The sequence below is a fragment of the Anser brachyrhynchus genome, assembly GCF_964034855.1.
Source record: "Anser brachyrhynchus genome assembly, chromosome: 1".
NCBI classification, from domain to species: domain Eukaryota; kingdom Metazoa; phylum Chordata; class Aves; order Anseriformes; family Anatidae; genus Anser; species Anser brachyrhynchus.
This window is the reverse complement of record NC_137694.1, coordinates 169,004,003-169,027,906: the sequence shown is the minus strand read 5'-3', so window position 1 is coordinate 169,027,906 and position 23,904 is coordinate 169,004,003. Positions and strand designations below refer to the sequence as shown.

At 35.8% G+C, this 23,904-nt stretch overlaps 1 protein-coding gene across 6 annotated transcripts in view; it reads left to right on the top strand.

The window, feature by feature from the left end:
• Window positions 1-15,182, top strand: part of PIBF1 (progesterone immunomodulatory binding factor 1) — a 147,165-nt gene extending 131,983 nt beyond the window's left edge. For all 6 annotated transcript variants that reach the window (XM_080561162.1, XM_080561163.1, XM_080561161.1 and 3 more), the window contains 2 exons: window positions 9,693-9,872; window positions 11,786-15,182. In XM_080561162.1, the coding sequence (XP_080417288.1) occupies window positions 9,693-9,872; window positions 11,786-11,842 (237 nt within the window). In that variant the 3' untranslated portion in view covers window positions 11,843-15,182. The remainder of the gene's footprint in view (window positions 1-9,692; window positions 9,873-11,785) is intronic.
• Window positions 15,183-23,904: the final 8,722 nt, after the last annotated feature.

The window sequence follows — 23,904 nt, the reverse complement described above, 5'->3', positions numbered from 1 at the left end:
GCTTTAATAAAGTTTGAATTCCAAACAGTACTGAATTTAGGGAGAGGAAGGATTTATCATTTGGGTACGTTCATTCTGTTCTTGAAGCTGTATTATTCAGAATATCTTACTAACTTTTATAGATATCCTTTAAAGAATTATCTTTAAGTTTGCAGTGGTATACAGTAAACATTTGTGTATTAAATAGTAATTTCTAGTCAGCAATTCTTTTTTTTTTTTCTTAGAATCTGAGAAAATGATAGTAACACAGGATTTATTAATGTCGATTAAGTAAATCCAATATAAATACGCTTTTGCTCTCAATAATAGAAAGTTTCATAGGCAAAATGCAGTTCATGGATTATGAGGTGGAACTGACATGTGCGTTTTAAATGATATATTTTTGAAAGAGCCAGTATTACTTAGTGATAGACATTTAAACAAGAAATCATTGGCGCTAGGGTTTTCTGAACGCTTAACTAATATTTTGTTATATTCAGTTTTATAGCGTTGGCTATGGATATTTCAGCCACATTCTGCTGGTTATCCAGCTGTGTAAAATTTGATTTTTGATCACTTTATGGTATCATTTGAATACTACTAAATGGAAATTCAATTTAAATACTTCGTAAGAAATACCAAAGATGGGGAGAATCAAACTATAGTAATATGTTACCCTCTTGGGAAATCCAGGAAATTCTTCATAATAATTTATGCTAATACGTCTGTTTTGACATACTAGCATTTTTAGCATGTTTCATTTAAGAAGAACTTACTCTAGAAATGATAGTTTTTATTAAATTTGTATTTGACTAAATGTCACAGTAACTCAGATTAAAAAATACTTGGGAGTTTAGTCTTCATTATAATTATAAATGTATTTTTTATCTTTAATACACAGTGAAAAAAAACTTCCAAAATTTAACATGCAAATTCTGAATTATGAGACAAATTATTTCCTGTTTTTCTTTAGAAAGGTTTAACTGTTAAGAAAAAACTGAAACATGCAGCTGAAATAGAAGTATCTGAAAGATGGAAGCTGTTTTCTGTAATGACTGTGCCATTTTCTTGTTGCTACAGTTCTAATGTGTGTTCACCTTATAAAACTAGAAGTAGTTCGTAGATCCATTTAGTCACAGATCTATCCGTTCACTTTAAGATTTTATATGCACATGGATGTAGAGAACTCCTAAATTAAGTGTAGTGCAGAGAAGCTATCAACATCCTGCATATGGTCTGGCATCTTTCCATCACCCAGTTATCAGGTTCATTTGTTTGATCAGAACATTTCATACTGTCTTCCAGCTTCCAGCTTTACAATGTGTATCCATGTGCCTAACATGACCATATGTTCCAATCTCACACGAGAATTCTTGCTGACTTCTGATATTTCCAGTACAGCTGCAGCAGAGGATGCAGCTATGTCAAATACACTCTGCCTTACATGAGGGTTTAAACCATGATGTATGGAGCTTTCTTAATTGCATAGATGGTTGTTAAAATCTTCTTGGAGATCCGGTATGCATGTGGGTTTTACTCCTGATGGGCACACAACCAGAACATTCCACTGTCGATGCTGAATTTGCACCATTCATGCCACTGCATCCTTCCCATCTGCAATCCTAAGCAGTGGAATGGACTTACCATTTGCTTCATTTTACTCTCTACTACATCAAAATGGATCTTCTGTAGTGTATTTCTCAACTTTCACACTTTTCATCATTAATAAGGTTAGCATATTTAATTCTGTGCTAATAGAGTTGGTGGCTTTTCCACTCTGCCAAAAACGGAAGACAGTTCTTCCCAGGGTGAGGGCCCTTTTGCAGTGTTTCTCTAGCTGTTTGGCAAAAAATAAAACCCGTGAGGAACAGTTCTAAATCAGTTCTTTATGGGAATTGTCAGTATTTCTAAAGAGGAAATATTCTAGGTACTACTTCTGCTTGAGAGTCTCATTCCTGGATAATGATACATACACGTCTCCTTTTTCTGAGTGCACTCCAGAGTTAGAGTACCATACTGAAACTTTGTCTTCACAAAGTGCTCTGTGCAAGTCACAGCATAGATTGGTAGGTGGAATCAGGTTATATTTCAGTTCTGTGGTCTGTTGTTCTTCAGAAATATGTCATTGACTTGATGGTCTATGCCAACAGCCTGTAATAGAAGACTCTGTTTGTTCACCTCCCTTTTAACTGGTGATCTCTGATGATACTAAAGAGTATTACCAGTGCAAAGATGATTTGAGATGTTCTTGTTAAGTCAAGTAACAAAGCAGAAGAGATGGATCTTGCCCAACTTTAAAAACGTAGATGTCTACATCTGAAAGTCATCTAGGGATTTGTAGTCAGAAAAGAATAACAGGCACTATTAAGGTGTGATTCACCGTATCCTCATCTAAAATCATCAAAATGAGTTGTTAATTATGAATCTTACCAACAGCTTTAGAGAGGAGTCAGACAAGTTGGTTTGCCTATGTTTAAAATGTTATTTCTTAAGTTGTCTGAAGTTCAATGTGAGGAAGTCCACCCACGTATTTGGTCACATGTTCCAAAGCCAAATTACAACCAGAGGTCTCAGAAAGATCCCTCTCCATCTTAAGATCAGCTGTTAAACAATACAACTTTACTTTTAGTACACTCTTAACTTCCACAGGAAATCACAGTAGGAATCTACAAGGGATCCAAGTAAGAAAATTCACAGACTTCATGGGGGACAACATTCTTAGTGTTTCCTCTACCATCACCTTATATGCCCATTAAGCTTGACCTTACTGAGCACTCCGAGACAGAGAACTGTGAATCCAGTTCCTTCTGAACCACCGTGCCCTACCCATTTCCAGGTTTAGATCACTTTCACTTGAGAAGGAGTTACAGGAAGTATAAAACTTCTTTTTCTCTGAGGCCTCCCAAAAACATTTGGATACTGAACATGAGCTTTTAATTCTTGGAAGACTGAGAAATCAATTCAGAAATGAATTGATTTACAAAACACTACCAAATGGATATAGCATTGTTAAGTGTCATTTTAGTTTTCTCAAGTAAGTATTCTTTAACATACCCATAACCTCAATTGCTGAGTTCTGCTTTTTCCTGTGACTTATTTGAAGACTACAATAGCTGCCTAAGCTGGAGAGTACGTGCATGTGAAGAAAGATTTCATTGACCTAGCACAAACATGTTTTTCATCCCAGTACAGCTGTCTTCCCTCACTTGCATGTTCTGTTATAGCTGTTGTTGTTGTTGTTATTTTAAAGATTAAAGTATAGCCAGAGTAGTCACTAGACTGCAGCACAGTCAACTGTTCTTGGACCTAAAGACAATGCTGTAATCTATCAAGTTTCTCCAGACTGGATACATATTTTTATTTTGCGTTATAATTTAGCCACATGGGGACCATATGGTAGTTAAAGTGAGGAATACAAGCTTTCCAAAGATGCTCCTGAACATACATGCGTTACTCTAACAATATGTGAGACTTACAGATCGAGGGGGGGGGAGGTGACACATCTACAACCATCATCTCAGTGCTTGACTCACAAATTCTGAGATTTTAAGTTTTGATTAGCGTTTCTGAGAGATGAACCCCTCTGGTTTTATCCCTCTTTCAGCTGATTTTCCTTTTTTGTCAGTGAAATTGGCTTTCTTGTTTAAGGTTCATAGTATTTAGTGCCTCTTCTGTGTTTCCATTCTTTTACTGGGAATTTATGCTGCTTTCTTCTCTGGGAACACTTGTCAGTCATCAAAATTCAGTGGTTCTGCCAGAATCTGATGCATTTTCTAGCACAGTAATTTCATGTTCAGCTTCCACAATAGACACACTCTGCTTCAAAATGGAGTTCTAATCCAAGGCAAAGTTTGTAGTCATAAATTCTATTTGTAAAACTAAAAGTAGAATACTATTTGTCATCATAAAGGTTCAGATAACTGTGCCGTTGTTAGGGTCACTTTTACTTTAGAAGATATGTACCTGAGTGCAGTAATCGTGGGCTTTATTGTATGAGGAGGGAGGCAGATGGACCCACTGGCTGCTTCTGTGATGATTTTAATGCTATGAACAAACATTAATTTTACTATCAGAATAAATCTGTCTTCAGTCCAGAAATACAGGTGTCTCTCCCTACTGAGCATCTTTGACCTTTCAGTTTGGTCTATGTAAATTTTCTTTTCAAGATTATTGTATGGAGAGTATTTGAAGGTGCAAGACATCCCTGCATAACATTAGAACTAATGTTTATGTAATTGATTCCTGTAAGTCAGTTGCATTTTCTTAACACTGTAATTTTGCATCTGCTTCCAGAGCATGATATATATTTCATTTTATTTGCTTATATAAATTGATTTTACAAGTTTTATTTATTATAATTATCCACACATATAATGTTAAGGGCCTTTACAAGCTGTTGAGTGCACAGAGGGGATTCTTTCTTGCTTTGATTATAGTTACATGACAGAGTAAGAAGAAAAATCCTCAGGCTTCTTGATGATCCACTGAAAAAAAAATGAAATTACTGTTTTGGTAAATAGCCATTGAGCTTAATGTAGGCATTTTTTTTTCATATACTTTATCAGTTATTTACTTGATAAAACAGCATTCTATTTTGTCTCAGTCATATTCAACATCAGGCGATTCCTTTTGTTTTTATTATGATTACATAAAATAAGATTTAGTTATATTTAATACTATAGTTATTTTGAATTTCTTAGAATTCATTTGGGAAATGTAATTGGCTTTTCTGGTACATGCATGTTTGAGCATGTATCAAGGACAACAAAAACACTGTTAACAGAGCTCTGTTTATAGAATCCGTAACTCCAAATACATTTCTGCTTTATACTGCTGCCTGTTTAATTCTTGTGTTTGGTCATCCCTGTCTTCTAATTACATTGCTAGTTGATTTAGTTGAAAGAATCAAATTTTATCCTTCCTAATCTCAAACTGATCTCCCATCTCTGTTCATGTAATTTATATTTCAATTATCCTTATAAACAGGTAAAAACAAGTTTAAATAAAATATAACTTTTACTTGCTTTAAGATCAAACATCATCATGGGAATCTCAAATTCTACTGAAATACGAATATGCAGACAGCATCTGACTATTGTGCCTATTTTACTTTACGTTTTAAAAAGAATTGGCACTTCTTTGGTTTATTTCCTTTAACACGGTTTAAAAGCTTGCTGTTTTTGATACTGTATAAAGTTTTTACAGACTGTTAAGTGTTTCACCACAACAGCACTGACAGCATTCAGCCTAATAAATTGACAAGGTAGAATTGGGAAAAAATCCCAAAACAGAGAACATTTTAATCAAAGAGCAACATGGAAAATATTTGTGCCTATCCTTTGTCTACACATAAAGACGTCATTTATCAATTAAACAAACAAACAAACAAAAAAGACTGGCATACAAAATGCCTTTTGCTAGTTTTAATTAAGGATATTGGAACTCACAGTACAAAAATAAATAAATAAATGGAAATGGAAAATGGACAAATCTGTTCTTCTGATATATACTGCATTGTGAATACTGTTACCTTTCCTCAGCTCCCACTTTGTCACTCCCATTGTTCTCAGTCTGTTCATTCTAATCACTTATTTTGAATTCCAGCTACTTACTAATTATATATGCAGAGGTCTCCGTGATTCTTTTATAGTTTTAGTAAGCTTCATTAAATGTGTATTAATGTGGGTAACTAAGTGGAACGCAGGATGTTAGATTGTTCTAGTATGAACTTGTGTATGTTTAGGAAAGCTTACATGATCAATGGTGTCAGTGCCTGTTCTAAAAATGCAGTTCCTTTCAACACAGCAATTCAATATTTCAAATATGTGTGCAAGGTGAATTACAATTGCACATTGGCTATTCAGGATGAAGGATGTTTTAGGTGAAGTAGAAGGCTGAGAAAAGTAAATGATAAGGAGAGTGAGGTGAGAAATGGATTCAGTTTATGACACCTAACTTTGCTTATCTAAATGGAAGTAAGCATTCGTTCCTTTGGTTTACAGCAGCTTAGTCACTAGCAACCTAGTCAATATGTTAGTGTTATTACAACACAATTCAGCTGACCTGCCAATAGGTGTCCACTTAGGTGTAATGGAAAATTAAATTCCTACCTCGTGTGTAGATACTTAAGTTTAGACATGTAAATGAAGGTGTTAAAAGCTTGAGCTAAATCCCATGTGTCACACAGGTCATTACTTTGTTTGTTGTTTGGTTTTTTTTGTACTTATGCTGGTAGCCAGAGCACGTTAGCATGCTTAAACAAAAATTTGTCAGGTTTCTGTGGACAGACTTTCAAAATATTTAATGATAGAGTATGTCACTGATATTTATATGTACGTGTGACAGTCGCTGTATATAAGCAGTGTTTTTGTCCCAGTTGCATACTTTAATTTTTTCCTTGTTTCATCTGAACCCACCCTTTCATGCTAACTGCATTGTTTCCCATTATCTGCACTGCCACATTCCCTCAGAATATTCCTTAGGTGGGGATTGGGTGCTGGTGTTCCCAAAGTTAGGGGCAAGTGAGACCAAAGCTGTACAGCCAGCACAGCGAGGAGCTAGGTGAATCCACTCACAGGTGTCAGTACTCATAGTCCTCCCAAGAAGAATTGCTGTCTGGCCCTCCAAAGCAAAAGTCCCCGGACTTGGAAGCCTCAGCACCGTGACACTCCATGGCTTACATAGCATGGCTTTCCTAATCCAGGAGCCAGCACAGCAAGGGCTAAATAAATGGAGTGCGACTTTTTACTGGGGCAGATAATGCTAGGACAAGGGGAAACGGTTTTAAACTAAAAGAGGGGAAAGTTAGATTAGATGTTAGGAAGAAATTCGTTGCTGAGAATGTGAGTTGCCTTTGGTGAGGCACTGGCACAGGCTGCCCAGAGAAGCTGTAGATGCCCCATTCCTGGAAGTGTTCAAGGCCAGGTTGGGCGAGGCCCTGGGCAACCTGATCTGGTGGGTGGTGTCCCTGCCCATGGCAGGGGGGTTGCAATTAGATGGTCTTTAAGGTTCCTTCCAACCCAAGCTGTTTTATGATTCTGTGACGTCCACAGAGGACTTGGGACATACAGAGCCTTAGCAACACTGTTTTTTCAGCACACTGAGGAACCACAGTGAATAATGTAAGTGAACAATTTGCACGGGACTGCATTGACACAGAACCGTGGACTTGACATGGTAAAATTGTACAAAAATCTCAACCATCCATTTCTCTTCGCATCTTCCCTTACTTAGCTTATCCCGAAACTAATACATCCTACATTAAAGATTCTTCCTGTCCATTTTGAACCCTATACCTACTTTTCCCCTTTTTATTTCTGTTCAAAATGGAACGAATTCACATACTTCTCCTATGCACAATCTTCAGACCTTTTGCACTGCTACTTTTCTAGACCAAATTGTCAGCTTTTAGGATTAGAAAATAGTATTGAATCATGGTAACGTGCTAACAGTGCCAGGTATTGCTACTGCATCTTTGTTTAGAATTTAAAAGTGAAGCTAAGAAATAAGATTGTGTTAAGGAGCAGAGAAACCTTTAGAGATATGAGTAAAACTACTGCAGTTCAGGACAGAACTTTTTCGTCAATGTTTCATGAGTAGAGAACTACAGATCTCTTGCAAGTGCTGTTCTAAATTTCTTTTCATGTTTAGCAGTATACATAGTAGTGATTCTATTGGATTCAGTGTTTCCTGTGGTATTTTGCCAAGTTTGTTAAGGTTTTTCTTACTGAATGTGATTTTAGAACAAATATGAAGGCAACTTGAGCTAAATTCTCATAATAAATTTGGCTGTGATGCCAAATGAATTTATTCATTGTGGGCTAATTTGTCATCCCCACTCCCTGTCATTCCCTCCCATAGTTTCTTATTTGGGAATTCCACTGTTAGAGTGGAAGTTCATACTAGAGCTGACTCTCCAGAGCCTGTTCCAAGTCTGAAAAAAGGCAGGGCTGTCAAGTACAAGACAGACACTGGGAGGAGAGAAGACCTTAGAGTGCTGAGAGGATTTTGATATGAGAGAATTTGACCCTCTGCATACAGGTTTCAACTCTGTTTCTGAAATAAATCTGCATGACAGTTTTGAGGTTTTGCCTTGTTCAAACGTGCAGCTATTTGGTTTACAGAATAACCAAGTTTAACTATAGGAACAGCACTTGTTAATGTCAAAACATTGTTTATGTACAATTTAATCTCCTCTGATAGTGTACTTATTTGCTATATACTTGCTTGAGTTATTTTCATCAAGAAATTCCGTCTATGTGTCGCTTTGGCAACATCTTTGCAGAGTTTACAACTTTGAAAAACATGTTGGCATCAGCTATGCAGTCCTTTTAAACAGCTGCTCTGCAGTCATGCTGTTTTAACATGCCACCACACATGGCTGAATTATGCAAATAGTTAATATTAAATGACTGAGATGCAAGAACAATTTGTACACTCGATAAAGCTCATCCGTGGAGTTTAACATCCATTCATAGAACTGAATTAGTGTGGGGCAGTTTAAAGAGAACAACGTGATTCTTTTGACTTTAGGTAAAAATATTTGTATCTTGTATTAAAGGCAATAATGGACAGAGAGAAGCTATATGTCAGGAATGTTTTAAAAGGCTTTTCTTTTAAGTGTTTATTAATAATGCAATGAAAATAGGATGTGCATCAATATAATTTTCTGGCAAGTACTAAGAAATAGGTAAAAGCAAACATTTGTCATTCAGCTATAAATTTGTAAAACTCCTTTTTTTTAAATGAGTTACCCTGTTCTAGTTGAGAGATAAGATACAATGTTAATTGCTGTAATGCTAATCTTTTAGTTTTTCTACTGACTTTGCTGTTCTAGTTCTGCAATAATGAATTGTGAATTACAATCTGGAGGTAAAACAACAGATAAAACACTCTAAATTCTGTAACTTACAGTAATTATACCCATTACATGCTGGGGGAGAGAACATTAGGCACTAGAAGATGCAAGACAACAAAAGAAAACAGCCAATTAAAGTCACAAAGTATTATGAGTTTTCCTTTCCTCCTTTACTATACCTTTTGAATAATGGATTTCTTTCAGCTAAGTAGTATGAAAAGGCTGCTTTTAAAATTAATTCAAATTGTTTATAAAGCAAATTATTAGAACATCCGAAAACTAAACATTTCCTTATACTTTTTTCTCCTCCCATGTTGGAACTTTTAATGTTTCATGAAATTTCTTTTCTACCTGATCCCACTTTTGTTGTAGGTCCTCTTAAGGTTTTTCTCTGACTTTTCTCATCCAGATATAAAGACGTATATATTTCTAGTAATGTATTTATAAGGCTTCTGTGCAAGACCCAACGCTTGAAAGCACAATTTGTCACAGTCATTCAAATTAGATTTGTAAACTCCCTCTGCCTGACAAAACAAACTCAAAATAATTATTTTAAATTAAATGACAGCTTAAGTTAAAAGAGATGGTGGAAACACAATTAATGTTCTCCTTTACAGCATGTAAGCAATACAAAATTTGAGATGTATAAATCCTATGTGACTTTTTTACTTTCTTACTTTTACTAGTATCCAATTAGTAATCTTGTTAATGATGGCATGTATGATATGGTCATGCTTGTTGTATTTACTGATCCACTAATGTTTATTTTGGTGAATATAAATTCATTATTATTAACAAAATAGGTTCAAATATAATTTTACTGAATAACTTAATGTTGTCCTTTTGTGGTTTATAGGAACTAGCCGTAATGAAACAGATTCTAATTAATCTACGTGGTAAACACGAGGAACAAAATTTGCCTCAGTCTAATATTGATGTAAAAACTACAACGGCAAAACACATATTAAACCCTTTAGTAAAACTTCCACCAGAACATGAAGAAGAAAATATATTTACACCTAAGCCAACGTTATTTGTAAGTACTATACTAAGAATAAGTGCCATAAGCTTTTTTGATAATTTTCCTCACATTTTAGAAAAAAATAGGTTCATACTTCAAGGAGATATGTAATTAATTCAGCTTAATATTTGCAGCTCTTTATGGTAATGTTTAATTTTGAAGAGATAAATTGCAGTTTATGATGTTATTTAGCCGTTTGGTAGTTTCTGCATCTTAAGTTCAAATTAAACAAGATTTTTTTTAAAAAATGTGATTGTAATATTAGAATCATTTAGCAAATTTTAATAGCTACAGAATAAGTATATAACTTTAAATCTACCCTGAGCACGAGTTGGATGTGTACATATATAGCAAAGAGCATCAGTAAGGAAATAAAAGTATTTATGTATATTTATATTCCTGCATATATTATATTCATGTATACTTATAAATATATGGCCAGAGATTATATAAGTTCTTTTACTAAGGATGCCAGGTATTACAAACACTGTTTTATTCCTTTAGAAACTAAATGCTTGGATTTAAATACTTCAGGTTGCCTGCTTCAGATTTAGCACTTCTAGTATTTGAAAGCTTCAGAAAAATAATTTAGAAGTTTCTTACTATGAGTGTGTCTCAACTGATAAATTTAAGAAAGTTACAATGTTGAGTCACAAAACAAATCATGACTCATATTTACACTGCTTGAGGCTACCTTTAGGGCGGATTGGTTGAATCCACACGGTGTAGAATTCTACCACCCACCCTCTTTTTTTACCTTTTTTTTTTTTTTTTTTTGCTATTTTTGTCCAAATATGTATCTATATATGTTTTTTGTGTAGACAATCCAGGATCTAAGTGTTTAATCTGTCTTGTCTTACTTGGGGGGTATAGAAATAATGTGGAAATCTAGAAAAAGTGCTTTGGCATGTTGTAATTGTTTCTCTTTGAAAAACTCCAGCCTTTTCAGACTTTGGAATAGGGAACTGGAAATGGGCCAATGGCAGAATTTCTGACTAGATGGGGAAAGAATTTTATAGTCCTGTGAAAACCCTGGCGATTTAATCCAATTTCTAGAATTTTAAAAGTTTGTACAAATAAGCAGATTTATTTTTCTAACTAAGAACTTAAAAAAGAGAGAAAGATGGGAATTTAAATGTGATGAGGATCCAAAGCCAGATGAATTTCAAGATTGACTAGTTACTAAGTCTTGGAAGAAAAGAAATAGCAGACAGAAAACTGAACTAGAACAAGCTTAGAGACAACAGACGGAAGAGACAGTCCTCAGTAAAGCGTGAGTTTGTAGCTAACCCTGAATACAGAATAGTCCTTACCTTGTTGCACCTCCACTTTTTATATTTATTTTCTCTATATAAACAATCATTGAATTTGCCACAAGAATGTTATGCTATCCTGACTGTGTAGTAGTAGCCCATAGGATTATGAAGGCAAGGAGAGAAGTTGGTCACAGATAATTCTCTACAATTAAAATACTTTCCACACTGTCAGAAAACTGCCGAGTTCTTTTATTTTGGATTATAACCTTTTAAGAACTCTATTTCTGCACAAAGTGTTGGTCAGTTATGGCACATGTAAGATGTCTTTTCTGAGTTCCATCCATTCTCAGATAAGAAAGTCAGATGATGATATTTAGAATGAAATCTATTTATGGTACACTCAGCTCATGTTTTCATTGTGATCTCTATTTTAAAACAAATCCTTTATCTTATCCGCTTTTTGTCACCTAGAAATAGGGAGGTTTTAATAAACATATATAGTAATAATAACCTAGAGTACATGGTCTTATTTTTAATTTATTTGAATTTGAGCAAAAAAATAAATTAATGCTATGAGCTGCAGAGGAAGAAAAGAGACTTTAGTGTAGATTGCATGTTTTTGTCCAGACTTTCACTTTGTCTCACAATTAAGACATCTTTTATTTTTTACAGACAAATACAGAGGCACCTGTATGGTACAAGAAACTGCAGAAGAAAACATCACCATAACATTTTTCCAAAAATATTCAAGAAAATCCTTTGGGGAGCTTTTCTTTGAAGAAAGATATTTTCACCGTAATTATGCTCTTTTTACCATGAAGGCAAACAGCTGTTTTGTTTTCAACTGTTCTTTTATACCTGTAAAATGGTCTTATGCTTCATAAAATAATTTTTAGATCTGTCACGTGAACAAAATGTGTGGAAATAATGCATGCAGTGATTTTACTAATATATATTTGAATTTTAAAAAATAAATAAACACTAGCATATTGTACACATATAATCTGGTTTGTTAAATGACATCTTATTCGGAATGTTCAAATTAATGCATGCTTCAGGTTTTTTATATTGTTTTTCTTGGACCCCTTGTTTCATGCCACATTCCTTGCAACTATTCTGGCACATAGAAATTGAAGAAATATATACAAATTAGCATCAGACTATATCCTACTTTCTCTCAAGGAAATACACCATGTCAATTGAAAAAAAATATCTTATCAGCCTTGATTGGTTTAGTTTGTCAATTAATGTCATTTGTTTTACCAAACTGTCATTAAAAATCTTCAGATGAAGGAATGAAATACATCTTAATTATCGGCTCTGATACTCTCTGGGCTAGATATGCTTGCTCTAGTGAAATTTTGTCACTATAAAAATAAAAATGGAACCATGATGTGTGAGTGCTGTAGCATGTAACGATGAAATGGACAACTTGACATTTTTAATTGTATCAAAATAAACCCCATCTTCCAAGAATACTGTCTACTCACCTCTTCCACTGCACTGTCCATTTAGACTGCAGAGAATGTCTCCAATATTTGAAAGCACTTCTGACTGCATATGGTACATTTATATATATATCACATAAATATTGATGGCATTGTTTAAGTGACTGCATACTGAAAATATTCAGTATACATCAGATTTCATTTAAGAGGAATATTCCTTTTCTTACTTCCTGTTTCCTTGATAGTATGTCTTCAACTGATTCATTGTTCCTAGCTGGGCATGAACAATATATATACACTATATTATATACTATATTATACTATAATCTATATGTATTAATATATATAAATATTGAGGTTATGATTGCTACATATACTTTTATTCTTCATTTTCCAAACATCAGTCTGAAGCAAAGCAATACTTTCTCTACTGCAGGTAAGCTTCAATTCCTCTATTATTATTATTATTATTATTATTATTATTATTATTATTATTATTATTTTATGCTAATTTTGAGAGAGTAAGATAAAAACACTAGCAATTGCACATCACAGGATTAAAATTTTGTTTCTGTGATTTTAAAATTTTGATTCTTTTGATTCAGCAGGCAAAGTGTGTAGACAGGTAATATCTTAAAAGACTAACTTGTTCACTGAAAAAATATATATATAAAACAATGTTTGGGCTCACACACCTGTCTGTACAGACATTATTGGATAAATTCTGGTTTCTTGAAGTGTAGGGCTTTCTCTTTTTTTTTTTTTTTTCTTTTTGTGAACAGAATCATTAACATTTTTGCCTTTCATGTGAAACCGCTCCCATATGCAGATATTAATTTTGTAATTGATATTTCATATGGTTCACAGACATCCCATAGTTTAACTTCCCAGACTATCCTGCTTGTCTGTTATCACCCAATAATCAATAAATCTAGAAGGACTGTAAACTATTCTAGGCAAGATACTAGTTGGAATCCTAAGTAATTTGTTCTCCTATAGTATCCTTATAGACAAATTGGTGAGATGTGGACTATAAAGTGGATGGAAATTTGGCTGACACACCAAGCTCAAGGAAATGTGATCAGCAATGCAAAGTCCAGCTGGCAAATAGTAGCATCCCTCAGCAAGGTCACAGACAATGCCAAATTTTGGGGAGTAGCATATACAGGGCAGGATCTTGGAGGGGCATCAGCAGGCTGGAAATACGGGTCAACAAGAACCTTATGAAGTTCAACAAAGGCAAATATAGAGCCCCATCTCTGGGATGGAATAACCAACCCCATATCGGAACAACCCCAGCCTGACTGACTGGAAGGCATCTTGGCAGAAACAAACCTCAATATCCTAGTGGACAACAAACTGAACATGAGTCAGTAATATGCCCTAGCAGCAAAGAGGGCCAGCTGGATCCTGGTCTGTATATAACAGTATAGCCAGCAGATCAAGGGAAGTGGTTTTTCCCTTCTGTTTGGTGTATGGGAGACCACATCTGGAGTATTAGGTCCAGTCTTGGGCTCGTTCATGACACTGACATATGGAAACATATGGACATATGGAAGACATCGATGGTGATTCAGCAAGATGATTTGGAGTACATTGATAGAGGAAGGGAGGGTGAAAGAATTAGACCTGCTGAGCCTTAGAGGGCTTGGAGGGTTTGGGGGGTTGGAACTTGTTGCAGTCTCCAAGTACCTAATGGCATGATACAGAGACAGCAAAGCCAGACTTCTTTCATAGGTGCAAAATGATGGACTAAGGCAATTGACACGATATAACACTACAAATTTCAATTGGCTATCATGAAAAATGTTTTTACCATGAGGGTAGTCAAACACTGAAACAGATTCCTCGGAGAGGTGGTGGAATCTACCCTGGAGATACTCAGAACTCAACTGGGCAAAGCCCCGAGCAACCTGGTATAACGGACCTGCCTTTGGGTTGGACCAGATGACTGGTTTTCAGAATTCCTTTCCAACTTAAATTACTCAGTGGTAACATTTCTAAATATACTAATACAAGACAGCGACATTACTTCTTATCAGTGTTTAATCTTTCCGTGGAAATAAAATATGCAAAAATGTTGTGATGCTTCCAAAATGAAATATGCTTTGTAAATTTCTGCATTCTGCAGCAGCCTGATTTCTAGGAAGGCTGACAAAATATTGTACTGATTTATGGTGAAGTTATATTGACATTTAAACAGTTCTTCAGATGACAGTGACATTTTTTTAAAAAAGTAATAAATTCCTTGAAATTTGCAAAAATAAAAGTAATCTGTTAGCATATATTGATAGTTCATAACGCTCTTGGTAGGTTCTTGTAATCCCTGATCAACGTTTACATTTTTTTTCCTATTGAAGAGTCTGTATTTTTCCTGTGTCTCACCATTAGATTCTAAGGCTATAGTTAATTATCTAGGAGGAGACCTTCTAAGCTTTGCTTGTGAAAGCTAGAATGTCACTTAAATATAACTATTCAAACATGAAATGCCCTGCAGCAAAAAATTAATAAATCTTTTTGCTCCTTAAATAATGAAAATGTTCAGTTGCATTACCTGTACAGCATTTTTATTGATGTTATTTCCCACAAGCATATTTGCAAAATAAATTACTCCAAAATTATTCTTCATGAAATGGTCTTTTCAGTTTCCCATTGTAGTAGGTCTTGTGTCAATGAAGTGTGAGTCAAAGTAATGAAGTAAAGATAAATGTTTAAGGGTAGTCATGCATGTAAGCAACTTGTGACTGAAGTGCCCAACCCACGTAATCACCCCCAGTTCCTCTTTTACAAACCAAAGAGAGAAAAGAAAGAAAAAGTTCTATCCGCTATGACATTTTTTAGTACAATATGTTGCTGTTACTTAAGTGTGAAGTTTCGTAAGTATATGGGTTGAACAGGAAAGAAGGAAAGACGGTTGGTTTAGAGCAGGTTAGGATTTTTTATTTTTTATTTTTTTTAACAGTATAACTGCTTTCTCACTTTGTTAGAAGCAAAGAAACTTCTAAAGAATCAAGGAAATCTCTTGTTCAGGGAAAATAAGTTGAAAACAAGAAATTGCTTTTTTTTAATAAGGACCTAAACTTGTAAAGCATGCTGCTGAATCCAGTGGTCATACCTCGCTGGCATTGTACTTTCTAAATATTTTCTCTGCAAAAACATTATATGTCATTGGGATTTGTAGTCTTCCTCCCCTCCAAGACTTTCTGTGCAAAACAGTGATGAAACCTTGGAAAAGAGGAACAACTGCAAATTTAATATTTGTCAGTATCTCTGGGATAAGATTTGCTACCCCTTAGACTTTAACCTATTTTCGATTTCAGTTATCATTTTATGTGATATCTAGTTCCAGCAGAAAGGAACACTAACTCTACCAAACCTCTGACATTTCCAGATGGCCACGTAGACTTTTTTTGCTCCTGGTATGTGTTCATCAACTTCCATGCCTTCGGCAGGCACAAGGCAGAGAGCTGGCTTCCTAGAAATAGTGTAGTACTTTTGGAAGAAGTATTTATGATGTTGCGTAAATACCTCGATTGTCATTCTGCTTGAAAACGGATTTATATACAACAGCTTGAGTCTGCAACATCCTGTCATCTTCCAGGCCACTCATTAGGGAGGTCTACTACGGAAAAGATTTATCTCCATGTTAACATTGCATTTAATAGAACGCATGCCAGACTTTTCTGAGTCAAAGAAGTATATCCCTGGAATTTTTGTATACCAAAGCAAACAATCTTTGTATACCAAACACAATCTGTGTATCCCAGGAATTTTCATACACTGAAACGTATAGACAATCTGTATTCATTCTTGACCTCTGAAAATGAAATGAGTATCTCTAGAAGATTAAGTTTTGCTTAGTGTCTTTGGGCAATATTATCCCCATCTTAAATTCCCAGGATTGGTTGGGAACTCTTGACCTTTAAAGTGCAAGCTTCCATAGCTTAATAAGGTAGTTACACTCAGGGTATTTCACACTTAAGCCTGGCAGCAATCAGCAACAATACATGATGCTAACTCTTGGGAGACGGCATTGCTAGTGCAAAGGGACAGGGGTTGAAAATTATGGAAGAGTGATGGTGTTGCAGAAGGTGATAGCAATGAGGAGAAGCAGGCATGGGTGGCTCTTTGCAGATGTTAGACCCTCGGCAGCTCTTTAAGCCCTCTGCTGACAGCACTAGAAGCACCAACTCTGTTCCACAGTTAATTTTGCAGAGTTCCCTGGTTTTCTTCCCTCACTAATAAGTTTTGCATAATACTAGATGCCTCTCAATTAACTGGAAATACCACCCCCCCCCCTCCCTTTTTTTTTCCCTTTTTCTATTTTGAGAGTCTCCTTTTTCTCAGGACATTGGAACTGGGTTCAAATAAAGGGTGAATTTTAGTCAGCTTATCCTTTAAAGGATGAAGAGGACAAAAAAATCATCCCCATGAAAGCAAGAAATGGCAGAAGTATTAAATGCAAAAAGTTAGGATTGATCATGGAAATAGCTTTTACTCAGAAGCTTACATGTTTTCATAGACTGTGCCCTTTTTGAAGATACTACAGAAATAACCACTGTAGAAGAGAATGCTGCTTTGATTGAAGCAATAGAATCAACTTTGTTTGACCATGAATAATTGAAGTCTTTGTGTTAATGCTTCTTTTAAGGAGTAGTGGATCAGTAAATGTAACTTAATTGCAGGAAAAGTCTTATGGATGGAATTTATGACTGCATTTCAATGAAAGTCTTTTCATTTTTCCTTCTTGGTTAAATAGAAGAAGGATTACATAGATTATTCAGTCTTGCAGCTGAAATGGTTAGCAATTCCCAATGCTCCTTTTTATCGTGATTTTAGAGATACATATTGTGGCATGCAAGACTTTCTCTTTTGCTTTCTTACTCAGTTCTTTAGAAGAACTTGCTTCTTTGTGTATTATTATTAGGTAAAGCCTGGCAATGTAGTGCTTGACTTTTATAAGGAAGTTGTCAGCTAGAATTTATATGTGGTTTTTAAACAGGATTGTTACTTAAGTGCAGTGGCCCTTTGTAAACAAAAGAGCTGGAAATACTCTCACTGAGTCTTCTGAGACCTTGAGAGAGGGTCTTTTCTATGCCCAAATTTCTTATGCTCCCCATCACTGAAAAAGAGCCACACGTACAGGAGGCTTGTCACTCTGTGCTTCTCAGGCCTGTGATTTCCAAGCCCAGACAGCTCCCAGTGCTGTGGAGTGAAGCCACGTAAACAGAGATTCACAAGTTGTCACCCGGAGCTGTGTGTAAGATGTTCACACAAACATTAATAGCACTCATCTCTTCCATGATGCTGTGAGAAGTGTAAGCAAGGGAAAAATACAGTATTTTGGTGCAGTCTATTCATTGGCCACCTTTTCCTTCTTGGGAGTTAAATTATTTTAGTGTATAAATAAAATCTGAGAGAGTCTTCGTTCCTCGACATTCAAAAGGAAAACATGCAGCAAGTCCTGTGAGGACGGCTAAGTCCTTTCTTTCAGACGCTTCATCAGAGATTTCTGTGTTCAGATCTCAGGTACTGATCACACAACTCCTAAGAGACCATCAGGCACCACTGTTTACACATTAATCTTTATTTTATTAACTTACTACTTAAATACTAAGTCAAAAAAAATCCACTTAGTATTTATGAGTAAAGGGGTACGTGCCTGAAAGTAACAATGAGCAGTAAAGGGAATAATATGTCAATGACTCGAGTCTTACTGAATTAGCGCATTCCCTGTCATTTTGTGTCATTTCTTTCATTATTGCAGTAATTAACTTTGCAGAATTGCATTTGTTCCATTCAGCAGGGAACGGAGAACAATAACAGTGTTTATCAGCAGCAGGAGGGAGCTTACCTGTCTTTCTCAACTCCGCAAAATCTCTGCAGGCTAATCTTAAGGCACAGCTAGGGTGCCCTCCTACACAATGGAGCCTGTCTGAAACCTCCCTTAGGGAAACCTAAGTGAGCTGATTAGATCTGTTGTCAATGAAAACAAAATACCCAATCCTATGAAATATAGCGGTTTTGCATTCTGACGTGCCATTTCAAATCTGTCCAAGCTGAAACCTTTGTCATAGTTTTACACCGTGATAACAATTCTGAGGTTGCTGAATGACTTAAAAACAAGGACAGAACATTTTCAGTCTATTAAACTCTGTGAAAGTACAGAGAAACAAATGATGTAAAATTCTTGTGTTCCTAATTGTAGTAACATCAGGAATTTTTGATAATTCTCTATTATTTTTTAAAGTGAAATAGAAGTATACAAATGAGATTATTACTTCTGATCACATTTATTTTTAATGCAAAGCAAAATATTTTTCCTGTGAACAGACATGTTTAAGTTGGTTATGAATGAAATGCAAATAAAGTCTCTTGAAATTAATTTCATTTAAAAATGTAAAGGCTGCTGTACTGCATCATCTTCATGGGCTTGTCTGATCTACTATCCTGTCTCCAAGAACTGTCAGGTTCATGATGGAAAGCTGCAAAGTCGCCGTGGGCCAACGGTAGACCACAGCGTATTTATCAATTTGAATGATAGTCCTAGTATTCATAAAAATGTACAGTTTCTTTAATTTGCAAGCTTTCAGATTCATTGGATGTCACTGGAGACAGGAATACCTGATCCACTTTCTCACCTATGTTTATTATTGTGTTTTCAGTTATTCTTTTGTTTAAGAGATTTTCTGTGGTTTTTATTCTTATTGCTCCTATTTAATTTATGAAAACATAAAATGTAACCGCAAAGTGCTTAAAGCTCTGCTTCAGTGCCCCTCAGCCATGGAGGTGCCAGAAGTACAGGTCTCAGTGACCACCTAGAATTGTCCTAGGACGATGCCAAGTCCTACAGTAAGGCTGTACAAAGGGAGATGACCATACTCACAGTGCTTCATTCTGCATGAAATGCTAACTGTGGGGTTTGGCAATAAGAACAAGTGTGAGTCTGAACATCTATTGAACCAGAAACCAGAACCCATTTCTCCTTATGATCATTATTCTAAGCACTAAGCTGTAGCTGATGCTTATGTTCCCCCTCTACATGGGATATTCACCGATTGAATGCACAATGGAAGAGTCTAAACAGACCTGGCAAAGCTGTTGGCTTCACAGCACTCTGTAGCAGCAATACTGCTTCATAGGAAACCAAGTATGTTCCCGTTTTCCTCAGACGGGATTGAATTTGATCCGTCCCCTTGAGTGTTCACAGAAGTTAACTTCTGGACAAGATAATGACAGGAACGTTTCTGTCCTTCAGCTTTGAAAAGAGACAAGACAAAATTCAGAGCTTCCAGTCTACTGGTTTGAAGCACCTCCTACAGACTGTGTAGCACTGGCGGGGTACTGAGGTTAATAGATGCCTCTTCCTTGTTCATTTTCTGTTGTCTACTTCAAAGGTTCCATTTTGCCAGTTTTTATTTACCTCATTCTTAGGCACCTAACTTTGTGAAATAACAAAGAACCTTGGACAAATTTTAGAGAGTGAGTATGGACAGCATGACTACTTCAACACTTCACTTTGCAAAGCTTAGCACTTACTTTTCAGTTTTAGGTTGCCAGTAAAAGTAGATGTAATCCAATACAGCAAATCTTGTAGCCATAGCATTTGCTGGAGAGTGGATATTCTAAAACAAAAAGCTTTAATGTTTAACAACGTCTTTGTAGAGGGGAATTCCTTAAGTTGCATAACTCAGTGTGAATAGGCAACTTGTTCAGCCATGGCGATGATTACTTAGCTTCCCATGAGCAGTGTTTTCACTCTTGCATTCAGAGCAGAGGCAAGCAGGCATTGCATCATACTGTCTGTCGGTGCAACATTTCTGAAAGAAAAACTGACAGGAGACAAGTTTAATGATACCACAATGTCCTTGGGATAAAGAACATAGAGTTTCTTAAATTAGACACCAGGAAAACTTATTGTCACTGTTTCGTACGAGAAATAACCTCACCTGGATCGTTGCAAAATGCTCCTGCTGATAGAACACAGGGGACCAAGCTGGTCTAACCCTACTGTGATTAATAATTATCTCATAGGTGAATTTCACTATGTTCATGTAATTGTTTTAATGTAAGATTTCTAGTAACAGGGATGGATACAGATGTGGTATTGATGAAAGCCAGTTTGTGCAATTGCAACCTGCTCTATTCACATGATCTGAATGCTAACGTGAAGCAGAAGAGTTAACATCCCCTTTGTCCCTTCTACTCCTTTCCCCTTTCAGTGGAGCCATATCTGAATTCAAAACGTAGAATTTCAAAAAATGTAGTGCTGCATGGTGAAATGCTTTAAAACATGTAGAACACGACATGATTTTTATCCTATTCCAACCAAATGTATGTTTTAATATTAGTTTGTTTCTCCTGTGCATAAAATTTGTGTAAAATACAGATATTTTTTTTCAGAGGTTGCATGTGTTTATGTCGTAGTGTCTTATGACACTTCCTTGCCCATTCTGTGTGCCAGCTTTATGAATTATTAGGCCTTGCTCTTGAATTGCACAGAAGCAAGCTTTTCTAATCACTGAAAAGAAGCTTTGCATTTTGTTAATCTACAAAGTTATCAGTATGCAATCTAGAGAGAAAGAAGCCTTGTTTTGTTAAAAGAGTGAATCAACTTCTCTCCTTTATCTTATTTATATCTTCGAAGCAGCAGAGGGATTAAGATGTATTGTTAAAGTCTTGCCTCATCCACCTGGCCACATTAGTTATGAGTTCATGCATACACTGCATCCATAGCTTAACTAAGCACGCTATGAGCTGGTCAGATAAACACATCCAAAATGGGCTATACCTTCATGGAGTGCAGTTTTCCATACCATAACACAATAGACATAGACCAAGCTTTCATTAAGTCATCCAACAAGAATACTTACGGGCCAAACGTGAACGTTCTAACATAAATATTTTGCTCTAGAGCTGCTCTAGTCAAAAATAATAATAACAACAACAAAACTAAAGTATCATTAAAATGGAGAATTTTTTTTTCACATTTCTTTTTATTGTCTTTTTTAATATTTCGTATATCATTTTCAAAAAGAAATGACAAAAAAATCAACTGTTAAACTATTAGTGTATTACATGTGGATACTCTAGCTAAGGTGGTTGTAGAAGATGAATGCAATTTAAATCTCTCTTTTTGGAAAATGATATTCTTAAACATAATTAAATAAATATTGAATCCCAGGAGTTGGACTCGATGATCCTTGTGGGTCCCTCAGGGTATTCTATGAACCTATGAAATAAACACCCATAAAATAAGTCTAGAATAAAACTGGATTAAATAATTTAATGAATACTGTGTTGCTATGTGTTTTCCAACGTGATTTATAGAAAACAAACTGAATAACACTTGAAACTCCAAGTGCCAATATATTAACAAAGTGTTTGATGTTTTTCTCACTGAAAAATTATTTACTTCTGTTCATCAGGCTTGAAATATTTTGAGAAAGGCTGAAAATCATGGAGAAAAAAGCAACATTGTGCTAAGTAACTGTTTAGATATGCTGTGTATTATTTAACTCAATATACTATTTAATACGCCTGAGAACTAAAATTAAAAACATCCTAAAGAACTTTGAAATTGAATGCACCTGGAGCTCATTGGAATAATGTAGTTGGAAAAACTAAGGTAATATCTGTAATACTGTTCTATGTAATTAGACATTTCACTTTCTATAACATATTATTTACTTTTTTTTTTTTAATGGACATATTAACTTATGTTCCTTATTTGTGAAGGGGGCTGTTTCTGTGTATATGCATTTGGATAGATGTATGTCGGTTCTAAAGCCCTGTTGTGAATAGGCTTTTCAATCACTGATAATCACTGTCATTTTTCCCCTATCATCTTATTTCCAGATTGTTCCAGTGCTGCCAAATTGGTTGTTTTCTGACCGTGCCTTACCTAATTAAATGAAACTAGACAAACTGTGAGGAGGCATTGCTTCCTTCATGGGAGGAGTTCATCACGAGGCAAATAGAAACCATGAAGGAGGATGCAGCTGTGCCTCTTCTTCACATTACATGACTAGAAATACAGAAATTCCCCCATCCAGCAAGCTGAACATAGTCATCATCTCTGTAAGCCCTCAAGTGAACAGGAGGTAGGACTTGTAATGGTGTGCAGCCACGTTTTATCAAGCCTGATCAGCTTCTTCAGAGTGTAGGATTAGAGTCTCTGGGATCAGTAGTGTTTGATTCATTCATCTTTGTTATTGGTAAACTAAGTCCTTGTGATGGCCACTATACACAGTAGCAAGTACAGTGAGTTTTTAGCTTCACTGGCAAATCCAAACACATTCTCTGACTTCTGGAGTTTTGGCTAAGATCAGCATTTTAAACAGTCGGATCACACAGTGACATTCCTCTTCTATGGTGTGATTTGGGGTGAAAAATTGGGTACACCTTCAAAAAGCTTTCAAAGGAAACACCTGATGCATCCTTCTACTCCAGTCCGAGGCAGGCTTTTGCAGTGTCTACTTTGCTCTTATCCTTCCTGACAAGTGACATCCAGTTATTCTGCTCACTATTGAAAGATGTTTCAAGTGCCTTCAGCGGAGGTCAAAGCTCACAGTCTTTAGGCAGATGCATGGAAAATCAGTACATGGTATTGACATTTTTGGAAACTATTTGCTGTTCTTAAACTTCCTCTTTTTTCAAGAAATGTCAATCAAGCTACCAGGATATGTTGAAAAGTGTAATGGTCATCTGAGTTACTACCCTTATCATTAAGCAAGAGAGAGAGCCCTGTCGTAATTTTAATATCCTCTGACTGAATGAAAAATCCGTCTTTTGCAGCTGCTCCGCATAGCAAACGAGCTAGTTCTTTCATTTTTTTTCCTTCCCACCAGTGACATACTGTTAAGTAGATACGAGACACTGCCTAACTCTTTGTGCTCTTTTGAGTTGGGCTGGCTCCTCTGAATAGATGATGGAATTGGGGTGCACAACAGCAAAAATGAAGCAGCAAAACCACGTTATAGGTTTACTTCTAAATCAGGAATTCATGAGCTGTTCTGCACGTGTTAGTGATCTATAAGCTGCTTTAGAGTGGTTCTCAAATACTAACAAAAAAGATTAATTCCGTCAGAACATAAATAGTGATACTCAAGCAAACTCACTTTGAAAGACATGATCATGATTAAAATTGTCTAGGTTTAACTCCAGCCATTCAACTTCCAACCCTGCTAGATCTTCATCTGATAACCCAAAGACTTCATTCTCACTGATTTTCCTCTGCTTAGGCATCTATAGTGCACATAATTTTTAAGTGTTTACAGAAAAGTTCATTCTAAAGGAGCACCTATCTTTCTGTGAGCTTGTGCTCCTTGAGGAGTAACAAAG